At 42.2% G+C, this 23,431-nt stretch overlaps 1 protein-coding gene across 4 annotated transcripts in view; it reads left to right on the top strand.

Annotated features, from left to right (window-relative positions):
* FAT3 (FAT atypical cadherin 3) overlaps window positions 1-21,917 on the top strand; it is a gene marked incomplete at both ends in the record, with an annotated part of 320,523 nt that extends 298,606 nt beyond the window's left edge. For 2 of the 4 annotated variants that reach the window (XM_080612351.1, XM_080612350.1), the window contains 7 exons: window positions 653-1,121; window positions 10,749-10,902; window positions 11,940-12,595; window positions 14,731-14,844; window positions 18,115-18,174; window positions 20,639-20,674; window positions 21,298-21,917. In XM_080612351.1, the coding sequence (XP_080468477.1) occupies window positions 653-1,121; window positions 10,749-10,902; window positions 11,940-12,595; window positions 14,731-14,844; window positions 18,115-18,174; window positions 20,639-20,674; window positions 21,298-21,917 (2,109 nt within the window). The remainder of the gene's footprint in view (window positions 1-652; window positions 1,122-10,748; window positions 10,903-11,939; window positions 12,596-14,730; window positions 14,845-18,114; window positions 18,175-20,638; window positions 20,675-21,297) is intronic. The other 2 variants (XM_080612353.1, XM_080612352.1) reach the window with 1 other exon arrangement.
* Between the last annotated feature and the right edge of the window lie 1,514 nt (window positions 21,918-23,431).

Raw genomic sequence — 23,431 nt, 5'->3', positions numbered from 1 at the left:
TGAAATATAGCACACTAGGAAAATATCTGAGTTCAGGCCACGCAGAATCTTACTGTTGTACTTAATGAAACTGGACTTACTAATCTTAGGGGCAAATCTGTTCCTCACTAAGGTGCTCCAAAAGGTCACAGAGGCACAGGATGTGTGCACGAGCAGAGCACCCAACGTCCCCAGCTGAAAACGGTGGCTGCTGACTTTGCTACAAGCCTTTCTCAAACACCCTGATGTGGTTCCTTGTCTTTTGGTAGCATCAACCGCCAGGAGGAGAATCACAGCACACGGGTGTCTGACGGGACTTGCTCAGAGAGACGCAGCTGCTCAGCAGCAGAACCAAGAGCTGAACATGGGTCTTGCAGTTCATGCCCAGTTCAGTGAGACATATCGTTATCCCAGTCCTTGCCTGTGTGCTGGATTTCTATGTTTTCTATATTTTCAGTTTGCCTGCTTTAGCAGCTTTAGGTAAATTCTAAGCTGATATCATCAGGGTTTTTTTCTGATGATAAAGGCACAGCTTTTTGCTATTTCAGTGTCATGTAGGAGAGCAGCTTTAACACTGTGTAGAGACTGTCTAGAAGCCCACATTCTCCGTGCCAGCATATTACTGGACGGCTGAGTGCCTGAAGCACTTTGATTTCTGTTTCTCCCCCCACAGACTGTCGATGGCAAACTGTGGTTCCAGCTGGACTGCGGAAGTGGCCCGGGAATCCTGGGAATTTCTGGCAGGGCCGTTAATGATGGAAGCTGGCATTCGGTCTTCCTGGAGCTGAACCGCAATTTCACAAGCTTGTCCCTGGACGACAGCTACGTGGAGCGCCGCAAAGCCCCCCTCTACTTCCAGACTCTCAGCACGGATAGCTCCATCTACTTCGGCGCCCAGGTCCAAGTGGATAACGTCCGCAGCCTCACTGACAAGAGAACGACGCAGGTCTTGAGCGGCTTTCAGGGCTGCCTGGATTCCGTTGTCCTCAATAACAACGAGCTGCCGCTGCAAAACAAGCGCAGCAGCTTCGCAGAAGTGGTTGGCCTGACCGAGTTAAAGCTTGGCTGCGTCCTATATCCTGATGCTTGCGAGAGGCATCCCTGCCAGAACGGCGGCACCTGTACCAGCGTGCCATCTGGTGGTAAATGTTTTGCATTACTTTATGGATTTTCCCCCCCACACTCCCTGTTTTCCTCTATAATTTATTACCGGAGACGGTTTTATGCCGCAACATGGTTGAAAAAATCTCATGAAGTCCATAAAACTCTGATAGGTATTGCAAATTGTGTAAAAGCTGTTTGCTCTATAAATAACAGTGGAATGGCGCCCCTTCTTATTGCATTAGTGTTCCAGGAGGAAATTGATTTATTGGCTGTTAGGATAATCCTATTTCTATAGAAACCAATAGAATTAAAATTACTGTAATGCTCACTTGGATTTTTCAGGATCCATTTACAGCACCGAAGGCTGTACACAAAGATGGTGATTTCAAACATCCATCACAGATGCAATGGCACTGTTGCCTTTCTCTGTTTCTGAAGCTGTCACAAATAATTACTGAGCTGTCCACAAACACCTAGGTCCTTTTGTGAGTGAGTAATTTGATTACGTGTCTACATGGAAAATAGCGAGTCAGCCCCATTATAAACCCCCCCTAGAAGTGTATTTTACAGCCTCCTCAGAGGCCTGAGTGCTTCAAGGTCTAAGTAATATTATCCAGAGTTTATAAGGGCATTGATTTAAACTGTGCTCGTGTTGGAGTTTCCTACCCAGTGGTTATACAGTGGCTTGTGTGATTTGGTATGAGTGACTTACTACCCAGTAATGCAGTGCACAAGTTACCAGACTGTAATAACAGTCAGCATCTTAGCAGGAAAAAAGCAAATGCCATAACTGTGAGTGATTCCCTCTAGGGCTGTTCTGTCTCTTCAGTGTACAAGTTTCCCTTCCAGTTCTCTGTATTTTATTAGCAAGCAGCATTGCTCACCTTTTCTGATAGACCAAAAATTCCTCTGAAAAGGAGGATGCTCAGCAGAGAAGTGTTCTGCAAGTTCAGAGCTTTCCATCCACTCGCTGTCAATGGTTTTGGTCATAGCTCCCTAGGGAAGTTCCCACTAAACTTTTTTTATGGGGAACATTTAGCCACTGTCCCAAGGCTTTCTGCTTTAATGTGTTCTTGCAGTTCCCTTCTACCCATAGTTATTATTTGCTTTAGGTGTTGTTCTCATGTTTTCTTTCTGACCCTCCTTCCTCCCATAGATTTTTCTGAACTTTAGGAACTTCCTAAAACTTGAGAACAGTTTCGTTTTCCAGGCTGAAATCCAGTGAGATCTGAGCAAAACTGACAGGCAGAAGTTTCTCATTTGGATAACCCTGCCCTTGTAGGGTAAACCCTGACAGTGTGGATTTTCTGATGCTGAGCTATCACAGCTAGCATCTCCTCTGGATCCTTGGCTTTCATCCAGCCACATCTTCTCCCATACCAAGGCAAATGGTGCATCAGGAATGCTATCAGCTTTGCTGTGGGTGGATAGAGATGGGAGGACAGTTGGGAGGAATGAAGCACAGCACTGGCAAGCCAGGATTTGATGTGCAGCACAAGGACAAATGTTGCTGTTTGTGTGTGTCCTTGAGGGTCTTCATTTACCAAAGGAAGTTAAGAAGAGAGTGATACATAGCAAGGGCAAAAGTAAATCCTTCTGAGGCAGAAAGATGCTGCAGCCACTGAGAGAATTGCTAAGCAAGATTATTTAAATCCCTAGGAAATACAGCTGTAGTATGTGCATGAATGCAACATGGCTTTGATTCAGACTCCATACTTAATAAATGAGGTTAACCATTCGCCTAGCATCCTAGGAAGCATGAGAACAGCTCTTTCTATTGATTTTATTTCAGTCTATTTACAGTATTGCTCAGCAATCTCGTGATGAGTAAATTGAAACCTTTCTAACTAAAGGCTTTACAGTAATTCTTTCTTTCCTAGTGCCACGTACATACCAATTCAAACTGAGGGGAGATGCGGGGTTGGGGAGAAACAGGCGGTGCTGAAGATTGGACCCATTTTAGTACTGGAATGGCACGCACCATTTTCATGTCAACATAATTCGCTGCTGGAAAGCAGGCACGGAACTGATTCAAGTTGCCTGTTTTCCTGCCTCGGCGAGGGGCACGTGCCCTGCAGGGATGTTTCAGCTGCCTGCTGCTAAAAATCTGTCTGTTGTTTTTACTGCCTCAGCAGTATATGTAAATAAAGGATTGTTATAAAGCCATAATTCCAGGGCAATGGGCCCTGACTGTACGCTGGTGGTTCTGCAGCCCAGCCCACAAGGACAAGGCATGGGCATTTTTCTTTCCACCAGCAAAGCGATGCCGTTGTTGGTGTCCTCTGTGTACAAAAAGGCCACATAATTAAATTCCATAGAGGTGAGAGCCCAACAGCATTGCACATGTTAGTTGCGAAGCCACAAATTGCAACGTGCATTTAAGAATCATCAGCCACTGTATTCGCTGACGGAGACGTTGGCAGCTGACTTTCATTTAACATATTAAAAAAAAGTAATAACACTTCATTTTTTACCTGAAGAAAGAAAATGGCAGCTTTTTTCTTTTTCTGGGGAGAAGCATTCAAAAATGTACTGTGCAGAGGTCCTTTTCCTAATCCCAGGCATTCACAGAATCATAAAATCATAGAATGGTTGGAAAGGACCTTAAGATCATCCAGTTCCACCCCCCCTGCCATGGGCAGGGACACCTCACACTAAGACCATGTCACTGTCACCCAAAGCTCTGTCCAACCTGCCAGGGATGGAGTGTTCACCACTTCTTTGGGCACCCTGTTCCAGTGCCTCACGACCTTCACAGTGAAGAACTTCTTCCTTATATCTAACCTGAACTTCCCCTCTTTAAGTTTAAGCCCATTACCCCTTGTCCTATTCAGTAGCATCAGAATCTCTTGACTAATATCTTCCATGATATTATCCTCCTGTTAAAGTTTCTGGAGAATAAAGTTTCCTCTTCCTAAACAGAAAGTATTTGGCATATTGACAGGATTTATTTTAATAAATAAAGCCTCTAATTCGAATTTAACTGAGCAGATTTCATATACTGTTAACATCCTGTTCTTACAGAAACCCTACTGTGCTTTATAAGAAAATTAAGAGAAAAAGAAAGATCAGATTTATAGCTGACTTTAAAAGAAAACAGTCAAACAAAGGCTACTCAACATTATAATATGAAAGAGTTGCTGGCTACATGCCAGAAATCAGAGGGGCCATATCTAATTTACATGTAATTTGCATAAATTGATCCATAGTAGCATTCCTGTTGTGAGTTCTTCCGTTCAGTAGAAGTGCCTACTGCCCGGTTCACCATTAATAGAAAGCTGCTTCTCATTACCTTCCACTTCATCCTGTGGTTATGGGAATAGGGCAATATTACAACTCTGTTTGGAGAATTGCTAAAGCGATGCTTTATAAGCACTAGGAATGTGTCCATGCTCGTGCTGTTAGGTTTCCTATGGGTAAATCCAGAGCATCTTCAAAGTAACCTGTCTCAGGAACAGTGCTGTGCATGGGCTGCATAGAGCTCAGGACTGATTGCAAAGGTGGTGTCTCAAAAAGAGAGTTGGCACAGAGCTAGTAATGCTGACTCTGTCTGACCTCTGCCTATTGAACAAGAGGACAAAACCAGTCATAGAATCCCAGACTGGTTTGGGTTGGAAGGGACCTTAAAGCTCATCCAGTTCCAATGCCCTGCCACAGACAAGGTGCTTTCCTCTAGACCATGTTGCTCAAAGCCCTGTCCAACCTGGTCTGAGGATCTCAGCCTGTAGGAAAGCATGGATAACTTAGATGCTCTGAGAAATCACAAGAGCACAGAAAAAACTCCTTGCTTTCAAAATATGGTTTCTGGACGCCCATGGCATGCACTCATGTGTTCTCACGGGACAGAATCCAGCTCTGTGGCAGCAGTGTATGCCCAGAGTTGTCAACAGTTAAAGAGAGGTACTGTGTGTCCAGGGACCCCATGGGGAGATCCCATGCATCCTTAAAAAGGCTGGGAAAGGGAGACAAGCACTCACTAGGTCTGACAGAAGGAGCTACGTAGGGCTTTAGGACAATTTTCTTGAGAGACTCTGGAAACCACAGCCCTGACATACAGGCCACATTTTTCCAGACTTTTGGAGACCTACCCATAAGTACGGGTCAGTAAAGCTATTTTTAAAGAGAGCTGTTAGCATTTTGAGACCTGACAAACAGCGTGACTCTCAGAAACAGCTTGGCTCTTTGGACTGAACTGTCCCAAGAAAATTCAACCAAGTGTTTAAAGTGTGGTTAAGCTATAAGCTGCTGAATAAGAGGTCTTAAAATGGGAAATGTCACACAATCTTAATAATAGAGTGGCGTTACCATGTCTGCCAGTGGTAAATGTATGTTTATCTGCATGAATAACAACATGAGCAATCACAGCAATAGAAGGCTTTACTGTAATCAAATGCAAACACTGAGCCAAGGTTTTCAACCACAGAGAGAAACCTCATGCTTGTAAAGCCTGCAATTGTAAGTATAGTTGCTTCCTTTTAATTTGATCAGTCCTATATACATCTGGCTTTGATTGAAGTAAATAGCTTATATGAGTAGGCAATTTTATTTGAGCAGAAATACTGAGTCAAGGACTGTGGGCAAAGTGTGAGGACAGAAAGACATTGCTTTCCCTCCCCCATTTTTCCCTTTTTTTTTTCTTTTTTTCCTTTTTTTTAATGAACAGAATTAAAATCTAAACTGAGGAGAAAACACAATGTGGCACTTAGATGGCAGATTCAATACGTGGTTTAAAGCGTGTCGGCAACATTGACACAGAGGTGATTTTGAGTATTAAGTGGTTCATAAGAATGATATCAGGGAAAAATAGGTGTATTAATAGTCATGAACTGACCTGGTCTTATTTATGTTCTTGGTCTCGCTTTCTCACACACACAAATAAACCAGCATGCTGTAATGTGAGAACACCACATGCACATCAGTTAATTTTTAAAAGCTTTTTAGAAATTTGGAGTGGTTTAATCTTTTTAATAGCTATGCTTTTAGACATCTGGATTTAAATTCCCGCTTTCAAAGCACATTCATGCCAATCCTTTTCGTAGAAAGCACCTGTTTAATGAAGACTGAGGTTCATTTTCATACCAACTAGTGGCAAGAGGCAGTCATCTGCTTGAAGACGAATGAGTTCAATCTGAAGTGGCAGGAATATGTGTGGCTGAAGATCACACAGTTCTTGAAGGCCTGGTATGTCTATAAACATACCAAAATACAAATGCTGGAAGAGGTCCTTTTCACCTTCAGCTCTTCACATCAGTTAACTTGCCATTGCTGTGAGCAGGCCCAAGGCCAGGCTTCTTTCTGGACATCGAGTTTGTCAGGTCTAGGCACACAGCAGGGAAAGAAGCTACAAGGGGAGATAAAATGAGAGGCCAAAGCACATAACAGATAAAAGCCAGCTTCTCTTGCATGTGATAGATACAAACAGGAGCATACACATGTTCAAAAAAAGAATTGGCAGCAGTTTGGAGCATCCTCTTTAATAAAGCCAAGTAAACCTGAGGATAGACAGACATTCAGATGCTCAGGCTGGGAATGCTACCAACAGAGGCGTTCGCTGCATAACAGCATTCCATCTGCTGATGGCACCATGCCTGCCTTTTGCCACTGTCTCTGCTTATTAAGTGCCAAGTAAACATAGGTATAGGCAGGAAGCCTGTGTAGTGTCCTTGCTTACAGCATGTTGCTCTTCAGTAAGGTCTGAGCTGGAAAGTCCCTTTAGCTCTGAACAGGGACATGCCAACAAGGCTGGAAGAGAAGTTGTTGGATTCAAAGAGAGGTGAGACTCAGCTCCATAGAGCAGACTCTAATTAGTGGAGAAGCATGAGAGAAGCCTTATAAAACAATCAGAAAGCCCAAGTCTAAGCAGGAGAGGACTATGTCTACTTAATGTTTTAGATCACAAATGAGCTTTGATGTGAGTCTTCTGATCATCTCCTTGCACTGTGCTTTGGTTCCCACTGTGGAGAGGTCAGGTCAGGGCGAGGTTTCTTTCTGGACAGTGTTGAGCTGGAAGATGGACACCAGGGGACCAGCTAACATGATCCCGAAGCTCTAAAATGGGTGCACTGGGGGTGCTGTGTCCTCAGCACCAGCTATTTTGCTCCACAGACCCACTGCTGTTGCTCTGCAGGGCTTGCTAATATATGTAGAGCCTAAAAGGGCTATACCATTGCCCATAGCTTGTTGTTGCTCTCAGGTCAGCTGTTGGTACAGGCTATTGTGGCACATGCTGAGGGTGTTGTGGTCCCACCCCAGCACCACTGCAGGTGTGTTTACCACACTTTCTATCTTTTTCTACTGGTTCCCTCTGAAGAAATGCAATGATGATATCACAAAATTTGCTGCTTTGGCCAGATCAACATTTTGATCAGCATTACTAGCAAAATGAAATATTCATGTCTCTTGGAGGGAGCTCAGGTGGACTGTATTGATCTTAAATATTGATGAATTTCCAAGACATCCAGTACCTCCATGGTGAACAGGAGCAAGCCCTAGGGTGCTTGAAAGGGTTTTTTCATTCCCTGCTGAGAGAACAGAGCTCTTTGTCCTCAGATGTGGAAGTGTGCTTGTTATTCTTGTGCTAAATGGGTGCAAAGAAATGCATGATACATAAGCAGGATATTAAAAGTGTAATTAAATTAAAAGTTGTTTGCGGGACCCAAAATGCACTCCTGACCAGAAGGGCTTTCTTTACGATTGTGCTTAATCCGTGGCCATGTAGCTACAATGTGCAGTAGCGGGCAAAACTGCAGTCTCTGCCGAGAGGTTTGGAGAAGCATAAAAGGTCTGGCAAGTCTGCTGGCTCAGTTGATGTAAGCTGTGTACTGAGCCATCATATCAGCTCTCCACATCCCTACTCGATGAATTTCGACATATGCTTTGCTGTGTTGGAGACCTCCTGGGTGAATGCTCTGCAGCTCTGAGCGTGTGTGTCACTGGGAAGTTCTGTCTTTTGCCAGAGGCTCGGAGTTGGCAGGTGTATGGCAGTGCTTCCAATGATAGGAAAAGTCAGTGATAAATATTGTAATGTAATGCTGCCTTTGTTTGTTGCCTTTTTTATTTCTAACTTTGATCCATAGTCTTAGAGTCTACACTGAATACTTTGGTCTTGTAATATCTGTGTTCCACCATCATCAGATCAAATTCCATCAAAAATGTAGGCTATCAAAAGCACACTTTTCATTTTGGTCTTGTTCATACATTGCCCAATTGATCTCTAACCCATTTGAAGCATTCAGTTTCATCTCCTCTTAGTATAAAATGTTAATTGAAGTTAGTCCATCTTTAATAAAATCATTGGGCAATAATAATAATGAATAAATCCATGTTCCTTTTCTACTTGGTGGTAAAAGGTTTTTAATTTCTTTTTAACAAATCAATATTTCTCAGCTTTTCTGCAGTAATAAATGTAACAGAATATGTTACAGAGTGAGAACCCAGGAATCAATCAGCTGAAACAAATACAAGACGTGAAAAGAATGCAACTCAAAGGCTTTGTCTTACAAATGACTGGCAGCTAGCAACTTAGGTACGGAAAGTTGGCTTCTAGAATCCCTTTAAAATGATGAAGGTTTAAAACATCAGATAACAAATAGAACATACCTATTCTGCTATTATATAAGGGAACAGATTTGTTTATGAATAAAATGTTTTATACTTGAACATTTTCACCTCACTTAAATTCATCGAAACCATAAATATATATATGAAACATTACTGTAAATTTTTGGACTATAGATGTCACTGTTCAGTCATAAAATGAAGCACTGAAACAGCCTTATTTATTCATGCTGTGATTTCTACCTACAGTAGCAGTTCTGTATTTCTTCAGACCCAGATATCTGCAGGTCCAGGAAGTTGTTTGCATTGTGTGAGTGACCAAAACATAATCCCATCTTCTGATCCTGACCAAACGTGCTTTCTAAGTATCCCCATTTCTCTTCTTAACCCTGCAGCCTTGAAAACAACAGTGCTTCTATCTCCTTTCTTGTAGCAGACAGCAAAACAGCATGATATTTGAGTATCTATTTCATTTATCTTCAATTAAATAGGATTGGACTCTTGACTGAATACACCAGCAAATCTGATTCCAAGTTTATTCTCAAAAGCCCATCCTCATGAAACAATTCAATTAAAGTAACAGAACAAGGCACACTGAAATGCATAGGACATAAAAGATGTGGGAGTCAACGCAGAATTGCTTTTGCTTCTTGCCTCCACTGGGCTTTCCCATATTGTTTCCATTAAATTCTTCTCCTTCCAACTGTTCTGGAAATCCCTGCCTTGTTCTTACAACAGTGGCTTGTTTTTTTCAGATGCATAGATACAGAAAGTTTTTAAAAATAAGTTTAAAAGGCTCGCCACTGGGATGGTATTTCAACTACATCAGCTTGATCTCCAATAATTTTGACACTGAACTGAGTTGCATTCAACCATTTCAGTTCTAACTTCCAGCAGGATTAATGGCAGGAAGATTCCTTGCTCCAGTTGCTTAATATGCTGTATTCAGTAACTATGTGAACCCCATCACTGGAACTTGAACCTTGCCTAAACATCTGTTTAGGACATTTGGGTTGTGTAAGTAGTTTCTTTTAAAAATCAGTCAGAGGTTTTTACAGATGTCCAGGATAATTTTGCTAGTTCAACAGCTCTAATCTAGGAGTCCTTCCATCCCAGGGACTACGTTAGCTATCTCATGGCTTTCACAGCCTACATGTTCCTTGCTCTTTTGGGGTGAAAAAGCGGTCAGGTCTTGATACCCAGTTCACTACCTCACAGGATTTCTTTTTGACCTTAAATAAAGTTTTTATTAATGGCATTGTGCCACACAAAATCACAAGGAGAGTAAAAAAAGAGGGGGAGAGAGGTATTTGTCATTGATACTTGGCAGAGAGAATTGATGAGTTAAAGAATTGTTTTTTACTCTGATGTTGCTTTTCTGTTGGCAAGAAACATGGAAGTAGGACTTTGATCCCCTATAGGGTCCCCTTCCACTTCAGTGGAGTTATGTCTGATGTATTGCAGCCAGTGATTAATCAGTATTTTAATAGCACACACTGCACATAAGCAGCTCTGATTAGGGCTGGCATTGCTCAGGTCTGCTGGTATTATGAAGTTTATAGTTCATGCCTGCATGATATGCTTCATGAAAGTGGTTTATCACTTTCCCATCAAGTGTTTTATCACTGTCACATCCCTACTGTTTTGTCCTTGTGAAAAGCAGATGTGGAAAAGCTCTCCGCTGATGTATTTTAGTTTGGAGAAGCCCCAGAAGGAGAGTGGGCTGCCACTATCAGCAAAGATGTTCTGTATTTTCAGAAACACTGGGAGATGCATTCTTGATCTAGAATAACTCTTTTAACCAGAGTTGTTCCTGGGTGACATTTGTTCTTACCTGGGTTGTAACATTTGGGATGGTCTGGGCTGAAGCAATTCCTCTGGTCCCTGGTTGTAGGCATGAGGTCCAATTGTCCAGACATCCCAGATAAATGAACTTGCAATTGGCATTAGTGTGGACCACACAGACATACCAGAATGAGTATAAATACTGCCTTCCCTGAAAGTACAGCATGTTTTTTTTGAGTAAAGTATCCAAATGGATCCCCTTGCTCCTAGACAGATACAGTGGTAGGCTTCTCATTTATTTCTCTGTGTCCCTCACCTCCCAGGCTACCAGTGCAACTGCCTCTCCCAGTTTACAGGAAGGAATTGTGAGTCAGAGATCACAGCCTGCTTCCCAAACCCCTGCCGGAACGGAGGCTCATGCGATCCCATTGGCAACGCTTTCATCTGCAACTGCAAAAATGGCTTGACAGGAGTAACGTAAGTGACCCTCCCCAGGAGGGCAATGGGAGCTTTTCAATTCAGTGATGGGCTTTTTGATCACACATCCTGTAACAAAAAGCTATGATTCACCTAGCACAAGAATAACCCAAGGCTTAGTGCTTATTTCAAGTCTAAGCTAATGACAGCTGAGAAATCCATGAGGCTCGCGTGTTCAGAAATGCATTTCTGAACCCGGCTTCCTAAATTATTGTTTCAGGATGTTATCTCCAGACAGTTTTCACTGAGATATACACACGTAAGTGTTAGAGGCTTTTTGAGCATTTGATCAAAACATTACTGCTGTGTAATGTTTCGGGGGAGTATTTTAAATGGGTCATTTAATCACTTTAGTGCTAACATAAAAGCCTAATTCATTGCATTCATTTCTTCATGTTTATTTTAAACATCCCAGCCTTGATCATATATTTGTAGAAACAGAAAATCCTCTGACCTGCCCATCAACATGCTTGTTTCTCATCTAGTTTGTCTGCTGTTTATACTTTCTGTTCTGCCTTGTTTTATCACCCTTTCTTCTTTCCAGTTCTCCTCTTTTTCAGGTTCCTGTTCTTTTTTCCCCCTGGTTGTCTAATATTTGCTCATTTTTTTCTCCAGGCCTAAATAACTTTACACAGTCAGTGTATCTTCCTCTTAAATAAGTACTCTGATTTTTTCTCAACTATTTTCTCCTTGAATCCTCCTAATATTTTGTACCGAATCCCATGGGATCATCCAAAAACAATATAAAAAGTCTGAGATTCTTTGTTGCATTCAGTAAGCCTGATTAGGGCCAGGGAGCTTGTTCCTATCAGATGCTTTAAAAATGTTACTTCCTTCTTGATGTTTCCATTTTATCATCTTGAAAAGCAACGGAAATGCTGTAGAAAAAAATAAATACTATTAAATTATATGATAATATTAAGATCATTTGCCAAGCACCATCAAAGTGATACCACTTTGACAAGGTAAGTCATCATGTACAACCTGGGCTTTTTCCTAGGTGTTCTCCTAATTCCAAACTCTCCTTTTCTTTTAAGGTGCGAAGAAGACATCAATGAGTGTGAAAGAGAAGAATGTGAAAATGGTGGCTCCTGTGTCAACATGTTTGGTTCATTTCTGTGTAACTGCACCCCTGGCTATGTGGGGCAATACTGTGGTCTTCGCCCTGTGGTGGTTCCCAATATACAAGCTGGGCATTCTTATGTTGGCAAGGAGGAGCTGATAGGAATAGCCGGGGTCCTGTTTGTCATTTTCGTGTTGATCATCCTCTTCATCATTTTTCGCAAGAAAGTTTTCAGGAAGAACTATTCCCGCAACAACATCACTCTGGTACAGGACCCGGCTACAGCCGCCCTGCTCAACAAGAGCAATGGCGTCCAGTTCAAGAACATCAGGAACAGTGGAGACAGCCGAAATATCTACCAAGAGGTTGGGCCTCCGCAGGTCCCAGTGAGGCCAATGGCCTATACCCCGTGCTTCCAGAGTGACTCACGGAATAACCTGGATAAGATAGTGGATGGGCTTGGTGTGGAGCACCAGGAGATGACGACGTTTCATCCCGAGTCCCCTCGAATCCTGACAGCCAGGCGCGGGGTGGTGGTGTGCAGCGTAGCTCCGAACTTGCCCGCTGTGTCCCCCTGTCGCTCCGACTGTGATTCCATCAGGAAGAGCACATGGGATACCGGGATGGAAAGTAAGTACCGCTGTGTGGCTCGTCTTGCTCTTCCTTGCCATAAGTAAGGGTTGCCTTCAGGGTGCAGCAGGTACAGTGGCACAGGTACTCTTAATGCTCCAACTTAATCCATTTGCAATTGTTACATTTCTCCAAGAAGTGATTTGGCTTAATTTTGAAAGGCTATAATTAACTAAGTATACAAGATCTCTACTTCTATGCATTACGGATGACTAAATGCATTTATTCCCCTTGTTCAGAAAGCACATATGAGTAAGTGCTCCGAGTGTTAATTCTTCAAGTGATGTAATCATCTTTCTATTAGAAAAACAGTAATTTGGGGCAGAATTCTCAGGTATAAACTCTGCTATGTTTGGGCAGTTTATGTCCCGAGGGAGTTAAAACATTTAAACCTTCTGCAAGATGCAATCCTGTTTTGCAACAGGGACAAATGAACTAATATTCTCTACTTCCAGTGTCTATGAAATGAATCAGGAAATCATGTAGTACTTGTAGGATCGTTTCAGTCCATTGCATTCCTATTTGCATTCAGTATGAGAGTGATCACAAAATTTCTGATCCCCACGCTTACCCCATTTGTGCTCTGATGGTTTCTCACCTGATTTCTTCACACAGTGCCCCCTCCATTCCACAACAGGTTGCTGAGATGCAGCAAACTTCACATATTCTGTCATAGCAGGAAATGCCAGTTTGCTGGGACAGAGTTACAGCCCTACATCACCTATTCTTGCAAGTCAGAATATGTCATATGGACTGGCAGATGTTTGCTTTAGCATATTGTGGTGGTTAAGATATTTTATCTTTTAGTAGTTTTTTTAATGCATCTTCAACCCCATTGCAACTCATCTTGAACCAAAACTGTCAAATACAACTACATCATCCAGAAACTTTCAGTCCTGTAGTTTTAAGCTGTAGGAACTGAGGAACAGAGAGAGGAATCTGGCACTGCCCCGTGCCTATGCCCTGGCCTGCACATTTTTATCTATGGCAGCACACTGGCTTAGGTCTGCTAGTGAAAAACAGGACTTATTTTTCATGTCTTTGGGCTGTATGTCAAAGTTGTGTTGTGCTTGATCTTTTTAATTATTAAATATAGTTTTGCTGATTAAAAGCATCAGCATGCTGTCCGCCATACATGCTCTGTTCTGTATTCTCCTGTTTCTGCCACAGACGCTGCTGGTGTCTGTATGAATTTCTGCACAGCATGAGGCCGTGCCACGAAGATGGACCTGTGCTATCAAGGAGTGGGAAGCAGTGCAGCTTCATTACTGCAGCACTCACTCCACCTACTACATGCCCTGCTTCTCAGCAGGAGCAAATCAGCCCTTACTGTATGGAGGTGCCCCATGCTGGGTAGAAATATCTATAGCGAGCAGATGGAGAGCTGCCTTTATGTGTTTGCAGCACCAGAGCTTGTTCATTTATAATTAGCTTCAGGTATCTATCTCAGTGATTACTATGGAGGATAACTTTTTGTGTTCCTTATTATCACTCATATAATGTGCAGCTGAATGTGTTTATTCATGTGTGTTTAATTACGTGAGAATTTATACCATGCGCTGCAGTTACATGTCTAAAGTGTACAGCTGTCAGGACTGAATGTCCCTGATGAAAAGCAATGTAAATTGAAGCATAATCTATTTTATGTCAGTGGTGGAGCCATTAAAATCTGATCTAAGGGCCACTGATATGAATAATAAGATGCACAATAACTTTACTGAGCATTGAATAAGCCTTCAGTGAGGCTCTAAACTTAGGAAATGAACAGTAAAGGTAAATGTAACTGTACTATCTTGTATAAGATGTTTATACCACATTTTTTGTTACCTTTCCTACATGTTTTCTTTCCTACATGTCATCTAAAAAGGCAATACTGAGTACAGATGTTTCTTCCTTGATTACTGTGGTATCAGCCACTTGAAAGACTCTTTGGACTTCAAACACCTCAGGAGTCTAGGTATCTTCATCCCCTTGTCTGCTGAATAGGTCATTTCCTCTGTCTGAAGAAAATCATTTTATTCAGACAAAATATAGAAGGCTACTTGTTGGCAAGTTTTAAATGGCTTTGTGGTGTAAATAGACAAATGTGCATACCTAGAGAGTACCATTTTGCTTTGTTTTTGCTGTCAATGAAGGTAAAGGGGTTGATGACGCTGAAGAAGTGACCTGTTTTGCAGGAAGTAATAAAGGCAGCAACTCTGAAGTACAGTCCCTCAGCTCCTTCCAGTCTGATTCCGGTGATGATAATGGTAAGAAATGGGTTTATGTTCATTATGCTCAGGAAAAAGCCATTCAGCTCTCTAATATTATTAAAAACATTTAGGTGACATCTAGAAACCTTTTAATGATGCTAGAAATTAGAAAGTCCTGGGTCTTTACTTTGTGTCCAAGTTCTGAATTGTAAGAATGTAATTAAAATCTTGATGCTTGGAGTTGTATCAGTTAAAAACTTTACAGTGACTTAGAGGTATGATGCAGCAGAGTCACATTGCCCAGATATAAGTTGACTACTAGGTTGCAAGTGAAACTGTAGAATTTCTATCATTTTGCCTCTTGGAAGAGGATGACTTTCATGTTTCATCAGTCAAATTGAAGGGACTGTCTGTGCCGTTTGCCAGGTTTCATTCATGATCCCCACAAATCTCTGCTGGTGCTCAGCAGCAACAATGAACAGATGAGCCAGTTCCTGGTGGCTTGGCCTTTCCCTGGCAATCACAGCTCAGCAAATAATAGAGCACCATTAAAGCCCTGCTCAGTGCATGTTCGTTGCCTGCTCTTCATGTCCTACATCATTATCTCAGTGGGTGACATGAGCAGAGCCATGCACAGCCTAAAAGAGGCCTGCAAAGTCAGAGCAAACTTTTGTTCCTGCAGCCCATGTATGTTGAGCACTGGGTCTGAGAAAAGGCAAGATGTTTCTGCCAGGAAGGGATGATGGATGTCAGGGAAGCCTCATTCAGATACACAGAAAAAGATTAGCACAAAGAAATTGTATTTAGTTTCTTCGGTTGCCAGTTAATGAACTGTCTGGAGACTCAGTTCCTCGGTCATGTCATGCAGCTCTTCCCTAGGTACTCCTAAATGTTGGAAAAAGCACTTGAAGCAAAATGTACTTCCAGTTCCTTTTGGTTCAGCTGTGCCTGACACATCATGAGTATTTTTGTCAAGCTTCTCAGTGCTTTTTTACCCCTACACTCAAAACAAAGCCTTTAGTGATTTTTAGAGTAGTTTTTACAATTATTATTTTAATAATATATATTTATATTATAATAATGTATATTCTAATATACATTACCTTTAGAATAATTATCCAGCTGGTCTTTTATTGTACGTGGTTACTTTTTATGTCTCCCAAATTCTAACTAGGCTTTTCAAGCATCTGATCCTGCCCCCATTTAAATTGCTGACACAGTACCCACTAAAGGTAGATTGGACCTTCTGTGCCTGCTCATTTTCTGTGAAAGCTGCATTTAAAATGCAGCCTTTAGAGATAACAGTTCTAGTTCAGGCTCTAAACAAATCCATATCTTCAGGGGGAATAAGGGAAGAAACTTAAATTATCTGAGTCATTTGAGGTTAATGCAAGTCTGCATCTCTGGTTTTCTTGCAGCAGCAGGGAAGGTTTGCAGTGAAAGAGCCTAAAATTAGGACAAGGGGTAATGGGTTTAAACTTAAACAGGGGAAGTTCAGGTTAGATATAAGGAAGAAGTTCTTTACTGTGAGGGTGGTGAGGCACTGGAATGGGTTGCCCAAGGAAGTTGTGAATGCTCCATCCCCAGCAGTGTTCAAGGCCAGGCTCCACAGAGCCTTGGGTGACATCTTATTTCTACTGCATTAAAATTACTCTGCTCCCCTAGGCTTGCTGAGAGTATTTAACCACTTTTTTGTGATCAAAAAGCAAAATTTTTACTAGTCACAAATACAAAAAAAATGAAAAAAAAGAGTTGTCCACTTTCAGCAATAATATTTTGAGAAGTCACTTCAAAGGCAAGTTACCGGTTTCTGTGATAAGCTGTTTTGAAGGGGGGGAGATGTGACAAAGGTATATTTTTAAGTTACTGTTTCACTTTGGGCCAGTGGATGGTTGTGCTGGGAAGGCCAGGGAAATCCCGTCAATGACAGCAGTTTTTACCCCTGGGCAATGCTGTATTTGGCTATTGCCCTGCACTGAGCTGGGGGAGAGCTTGCCTGGGGTAAAGTTTCCCTCCCTTCCATGAACTCCCAACAGAGCCAGTCCTTAGTTGCAGTAGAGACTCTGCTGGCCCTGATTTTTGACCTCCTATTTTTCACTTTCAGTTCTCCTCTTAGAGTTTACAGCTGCCCTCCACCTCTTTTCCCAGCCATAGAGCAGCTAATTACATGGAGTCACTTATTTTTCCATAATGTTTATTATGCATTGGCTTATACAGTCCTCCCCTGTACAATTACCAGTGCTGTCAATGACATAAACATGCTCAACATGGCCCTAGATAGAACATGGTTTCGTTGTTTTATCAAGGCTGGTTTTGCCAAGCCTTCACAAGGACTGAGGAAATTGGATGAGATCCTTGATCCCATGCCCCAGATTTAACAAAGATGTCAAAATATTCAACGTATATTTGAATGGCACTATTACTGTTGTTTCTTGTGACCTCTAAGTCTATTGGCTGTGTGAAACAAAAAAAAGTATGTGTTGAGCAACATTTCTGATCCCTTTCTTAGCCTGCTCCAAAGCAATTGGTTTTCTCATACTTAAAGACAAAGGAAAAGGCATGGATCCAGTACCCGCTGAACCAGAGCTTTCCCTCTGGGGAAGGGCAGGGGTGTTAGGTGATGCAAAATGCAGATGATCTAGAGGACACACATTCTAGGCCTGTTGGACCCCATGTTAAACAATTGCACAGTCTGTATTAATTATTTTAAGGGAAAAGTATATTTTAATAAAACACCTGCATTTGTGAAAATGATCTGTCAAACAGAGTAAAATTTGAACCAAACCTGCATGGATGTGTCCTCCTAATTATAACAGTACTGCTTAATGTCCCAGAGGTATTACATGGCACAGCACAAGCAGTAAATAAGTAAAACGTGCCTCTTAGGAAATAGGCTGAGCTTAGCGCCATTTTAGATGGTGTGATGGCCTAAAAGATAATGATCCTTGGAGCGCATGGTACAGTCTCTGGAGACCTTTAAGCCAGAATGAATTAGAAATTAGTGTCAGGTAGACAAGATACTGCTTTGGTTAATTGAATCAGCTGGCCAGTCCTCTTGAATTTATGAGGTGATACACATCATCCCTTGTGCCTTTCTGGAGATGCTGGTATGGAATTTATCACCACTGTGAAAACGTATGGGATTATCTGAAATGAAATGTCCTGCAAGGCACCACATAAATCATGCACTGGTCAGCAGCCTTTTTTTTTTCCAATGTCAGTTCTGTTTGAGAGAATTTATTGTGGTAACATATGATGTGTGTTTTAAATACTAACCTGAAGCTGTCCTTCCCCTCCCTTTGTTTTCTGCTTTCCCTCCCCTGAAAGCTTCCATAGTGACTGTCATACAGCTTGTCAACAATGTAGTTGACACTATAGAAAATGAAGGTATTTAAACTTTTTTCTTTCTTGTTATGCAACAATGCTTCCTGTTTTCATTGTGAAACATTCCAGCAGAACCTCACTAATCTACACTGACCAGCAAACCTGTGGCAAGGATTGGGTTTTGCAGATCAGCATGTTCACCACCAAACACCAAAACACCAGAGGGATGTACCACAAACTATCTGTGGGTAATTTGAGGTGGTAGAAAAGGTGTCAAGGCCTTCATCCTCTTATGTTCAAGTCAACATTCCTGCTTGCTTATTCTCATTGCTTTCAGAGAAAAGAATTATGTTGATGATGGAGTCAAATCATTGAGATTATCCTGGCTGCAGAGAGTGTGAAACAGAAGATACAGAAAGGTTGTAAAGTATCCCAGGCAGTAGTAGAGCTGGGTTAGGCATTCCAAAAGGCCCACATGGAAAAGTGGTGGTAACGAGTGGCTGGTTTCTCGCACATAGCACTGGCAAATAGAAGAGTTGTAGACACATCTCCATGAATGTCATGTAGCAAGGCAGCCCGCTGCTGCTACCTTACCCTGGTGTTGACGTGCCCATTAAATACAGCATGGCCATCCAGGGACCCAACACTCAGCTCTGCCACTGACCTATTTTCCTCTTCCATAAAGCGCTGAGGAAATGCGATGTATTGTAGGTAAACATTACTTTCATTTATTTATAAATGGGAAAATGCCAACTCAACATCAACTCAAGTTATCCACAAGTCCAAAATTGTATTTGTCTTCAGCAGATTTTAAGACAAGTTTTGCAGACTTCATCTAATCCAGTCTGCATAATGCTTAAATATGATCAAGTAGATTATTCTGTGAAATGACTGATTTTTTTCTTGAGCCAATATCACGGTAACTTTGAAAAGCACTTTTACTCCTGCCAAGTGGTGGCTCCTGAGTATTTGTCTGTAGTGTATTTACTGATTTCCTGAAGAGTAAGAGTGACATTCTTTTCATTATCTACTACAATGCAATACTAGCCAAGGTTAATTCAAAAATAAAGTCCCACTCAAAGCTAAGGAAATAACCTTGAAAAGGAACTATAGACACAGTAAATGGCCTTGCCTTCCTAAAGGAAAGCTTAAGCAAACACATTGGCTCCCCACCATGCTTTACAGGGCAGAAAAAGCCAGTCTGGCAGCAGTTTCAAGAGGCTGTCACTGAAAATGCTTTGCCCACTTCCCAGTTCCCTATATGTGACTTAGAAACCTGCAGTGGAGCTGGTGAAAGCAGAAGATCCCAGTGCATGATGGGCAGAATGAGGCTTGGTCCTAAGGGAGCTGCCAGGGGTTGTGCGAGTCAGCAAGTTAGCGAGGTTCTCCTGGATCCTGAATCCACACAGCTCAGAGGGACCTGACGCATCTTGGGTGCAGTGTCATTACTGACCAAAAGACAGCAAAATCTGCTTTACAAAGAAAGAACTGAAGGAGAAGAGTGGTTAGGGCCGGTTCAGACACTGCTGCTAAACCAGCAGTAGCCCCAACCCTCCTCACCCCAGCCTAACTCAGAGTGGGTAGAAAGCTACTGTCTGTCTAACGAGCTAATGAAGAAATCATCATCACCACATGTGCCATGTGGTGATAAGCAAGGGCAAGAGTGGTGTTAGTAGATGGAGGCCTGGAGAACAGTCTTCTCTGCCCTCATCTATGGCTGAGCCCCAGAGGTTACGTGCTGTAATGCCATAAAGGCCCATTCGTCTGGCCTTTTTATTTATCTCCAGAGACCTTGCCCAGTGATTTCTTGCATGAAGCCCAGTAACATGTGGCTGAACAAGAGCATCTCATCTAGAAAATGCTGCAGCTTATTCCCCGCTCTTGTCTCACATAAAACCTCTTTCCTTGCTCTCTCCCCCACCGCTGCACCCTCTCCATACTGGAATGCCTCCCTCCCCACCAGCTAGCATGGCAGTGCAGGTGGGAGGTGGGTATGGGGTTGTGGGGCATTGCAGCTGACAGCCCCATTAAATGGCTTTGTATTCTATTCTATTCAGGTTCTTATACCGTGCCCATCACCATGGTATCTGAGCCCAGGTGGGCCCAGATTTGTTTGAACCGGCCCTGAGAATGGTAGATTCTTATTTTTCTGTTTCAAAGTGAACAAGTGAGAGAGAAATGTACTTTGCAATTATAAACCGTAGAGATGGTGGATAGCCCTTTACGTATTAAGAATTCCAGCTCTAGTATAATTCCGTATCTGTTCAGTGAGGGTAAATAATTAAGTTATGGTAGAAAAGGGATATAATAGACATGACATAATAATTTCTTTATATATGTCTGCATTTGACTGGGCAAGCTTATCTTGTATGCTAAAATAAAGGACAATTAAAGATCCTATTAAAATGACACTAAGGCAGCTGTACTTTAGAAGTATGCATGCAGAGTTTTGTGTTTTCACGTGTTATACAGTGCTGGTAACAAGCTCCAAGTTACCAGTTTTTACCTTTCACTTTGTATCTGACAGTGTCTGTTATGGATCAAGGACAGAACTACAACAGAGGTGATTTTTCTGAGACACTTTCTGCCTGTTGGACTGGGCTGGGCTGGGCAAGGCACTGACTCGATCTGGTGTTTTCTTTAACTGTGTTATGCATCCTTTTTTGTTTGAATTCTGCTGGGTTCAAATGCTGCATGAAAATGGCCAGCCACTTTTTTTTATTTCAGGATCCAGTTTTCAGTCAATCACATTATTTGCTTGCGCACTTTCTTTTCTTAAATGAAGTCATTGGAGGTGGAAAGGGAGAAGACTAGGTGTGATACCATAAGCATGTTGACTGCACTTAGGGGGTTTTTCAATTAACTGTGAAAAGCATGAAGTCTGAGATTTTTTGTCATTTTGATTTCTTGGACTCATAGTTTCTAATACAACCCAGTAGCATCCTAAAGAGCACAGTGCCTGAGAGTGGCCATGCTTTATTTCTTTGCTTGTTTGCATTAGTATCATAATACAACTTCTCCTGCCCTGCCCTTCCAGTTAGAGCATGGCTGACCTGTGGTGATGGCCTGTGGGGCATGCTGTGATTTGAACGTGCTGTGAGGACTGAGGCGAGTGCATGCAGGACGCTTCATTCTCATTAGTGGTGCCATCCTAACAGAGTGCTGTGGTTCTGTTTCATGCTGCAGCGTATCACTGGGATACCTCTGACTGGATGCCAAGTGCTCGCTTGTCCGACATTGAGGAAGTGCCCAATTTTGAGACAGCAGATGGAGGCTCAGCTCATCACGGCAGTACCAGAGAACTGGAAACAGATTACTACCTTGGTGGCTATGACATTGACAGCGACTATCCTCCGCCCCACGAAGAGGAGTTTTTAAGCCAGGACCAGTTACCACCTCCTCTTCCAGGGGATTATCCAGATCAATATGAAACCCTCCCGCCCTCACAGCCAGTCTCAATGGCAAGTACACTGAGCCTCGACTGCAGGCGACGGCCCCACTTCCACCCTAGCCAATACCTCCCTCCTCACCAGTTCCCCAACGAGACGGACACCACAGGGTCTCAAACTGGGAATGAATTTAGTACTTTTGCTGTTGGCCCAAGCCAGAACACAGAAAACGTTAGTGCAGGTAAGATGCCCTTATCCTTGCACAACTCTCTAGATGCCTCCTCCTCTGATGTCTCAGCCAGCGGCGTCTTTGATGACTCTGAAGTAGCCATGAGTGACTATGAAAGCGTGGAGGAACTCAACCTAGAAAATGTTCACATTCCATTTGTGGAGACCCAGCATCAGACACAAGTGTAAAGGAAGCTCCCTTCTTCTTCCTCCTCTTCTTCGTTTGTTTGGGGTTTTTGTTGGGGTTTTTCTTTTTGCCATTTGGTCCAATTAATAGTATAAATATTGAGAAGAAATTTTGCTGAAGGTGTATCTATATATATTGGGCAAGGCAGAAATACAGTATAATCCATTATTAACTTGTTCAGAAATGATACTGTATGTGCAGACACGGAAGAGACCAATTGTGCTAAATACTATACATCACGAAATTGTTACAGACAATCTGGAGAATATGTACCTTCTATTTATTACCAAGAGTAAAACTCCACTTTTGAGGCAGGGGGAAACAATAATTGCTAAATAATTTTTCTCTCCCCCTAAAGTTTGATTATTTGTATCTTTATTTTGTATTGTATTATTAAAAGTGTTACAGTGTTATGAACTCCCCACAGTATTAAGGAACTGGTATGGATTATTCCAAGATACCCTGGTTCATGACATTTTGTGTCAACGAAAGAGTGAAAGCGATTGATGGCTAAGGCTGCTGTGTACAACACGTCAGATGGCTGAAAAAGCATCACTTACAAATTAACCTATCAAAGACAAGCGACCAGTCATTTGTCCATAAATATCTACCTATAGTTTTCTTTGTTACATAATAGCATTTCATTCTACTTTGTATGCATATAGAGCAACATATATACAACATATATTTTCTCCAAATTGGCCTGTTTTGTTTGCCGCTTTTTAAAACCTGATGTCAGGTGCATGTGCATAACTTCACCCATGAGGAGTTCTAGAAATGTCAGATTTTGGCTCAGTGGTGGCCCAATTTTGCCCCAGCTGTGTTTGCACAGCCTCCCTTGACTTCGGTATGCAACGTGAACATATATCTGGAAACACCAGGAAACCCAACTACCTACAGAACGCTTCTGACTTCCTTGGAATTCCCTGCTTGGGCAATCACCTATTTAACAACAGTCATCATGCTACAATTATTGCAGTGAAATTAGTTGCAATTAAGTTGCATATAATGCTGCTGTAACCTCAAATCGTCAGCATAATGTCATTTGACAAATGTTCATCCTTAGTCTATGGGATGAGTTCTCAGTTGCTGTAAACTGACTGACTGTTGGTGGAACTGCACAGATGGGCTGCAGCCAAAGATCTGGCCCTAGATTTTCTGCTGGATGTGTGATTTCGTAGGATTTGAGGACTTCAAAAAGTTGTTTGCAGACTTCAGAATATTGTGGTGCGATGAGGAAACCCATGGCATCTGTGTGCTTTTATGCAATCTGATTGGAATAAATGGCCTTTCACACTAATTTGGCCTGAGCAGCCAAGTGCAATATGGAAATTTGGGGGTTTCACTCAATGTATTAAAGCAGAATATACATACCTGTTGCTCGGTGCTATGAAAATGTTTTTACCGCTGCATTTTACAGCATCTGTGTATCTTATACAGTGAATGTGGGCCTGCAGTCTGCATTGCTGCTGGGGTTTCATCCATTCCCTCCATGGCATAATTCAGTCATTCTGAA

Source organism: Psittacula echo (assembly GCF_963264785.1).
Source record: "Psittacula echo genome assembly, chromosome: 3".
NCBI lineage: Eukaryota > Metazoa > Chordata > Aves > Psittaciformes > Psittacidae > Psittacula > Psittacula echo.
This window is presented reverse-complemented; position numbering and strand designations above follow the sequence as displayed.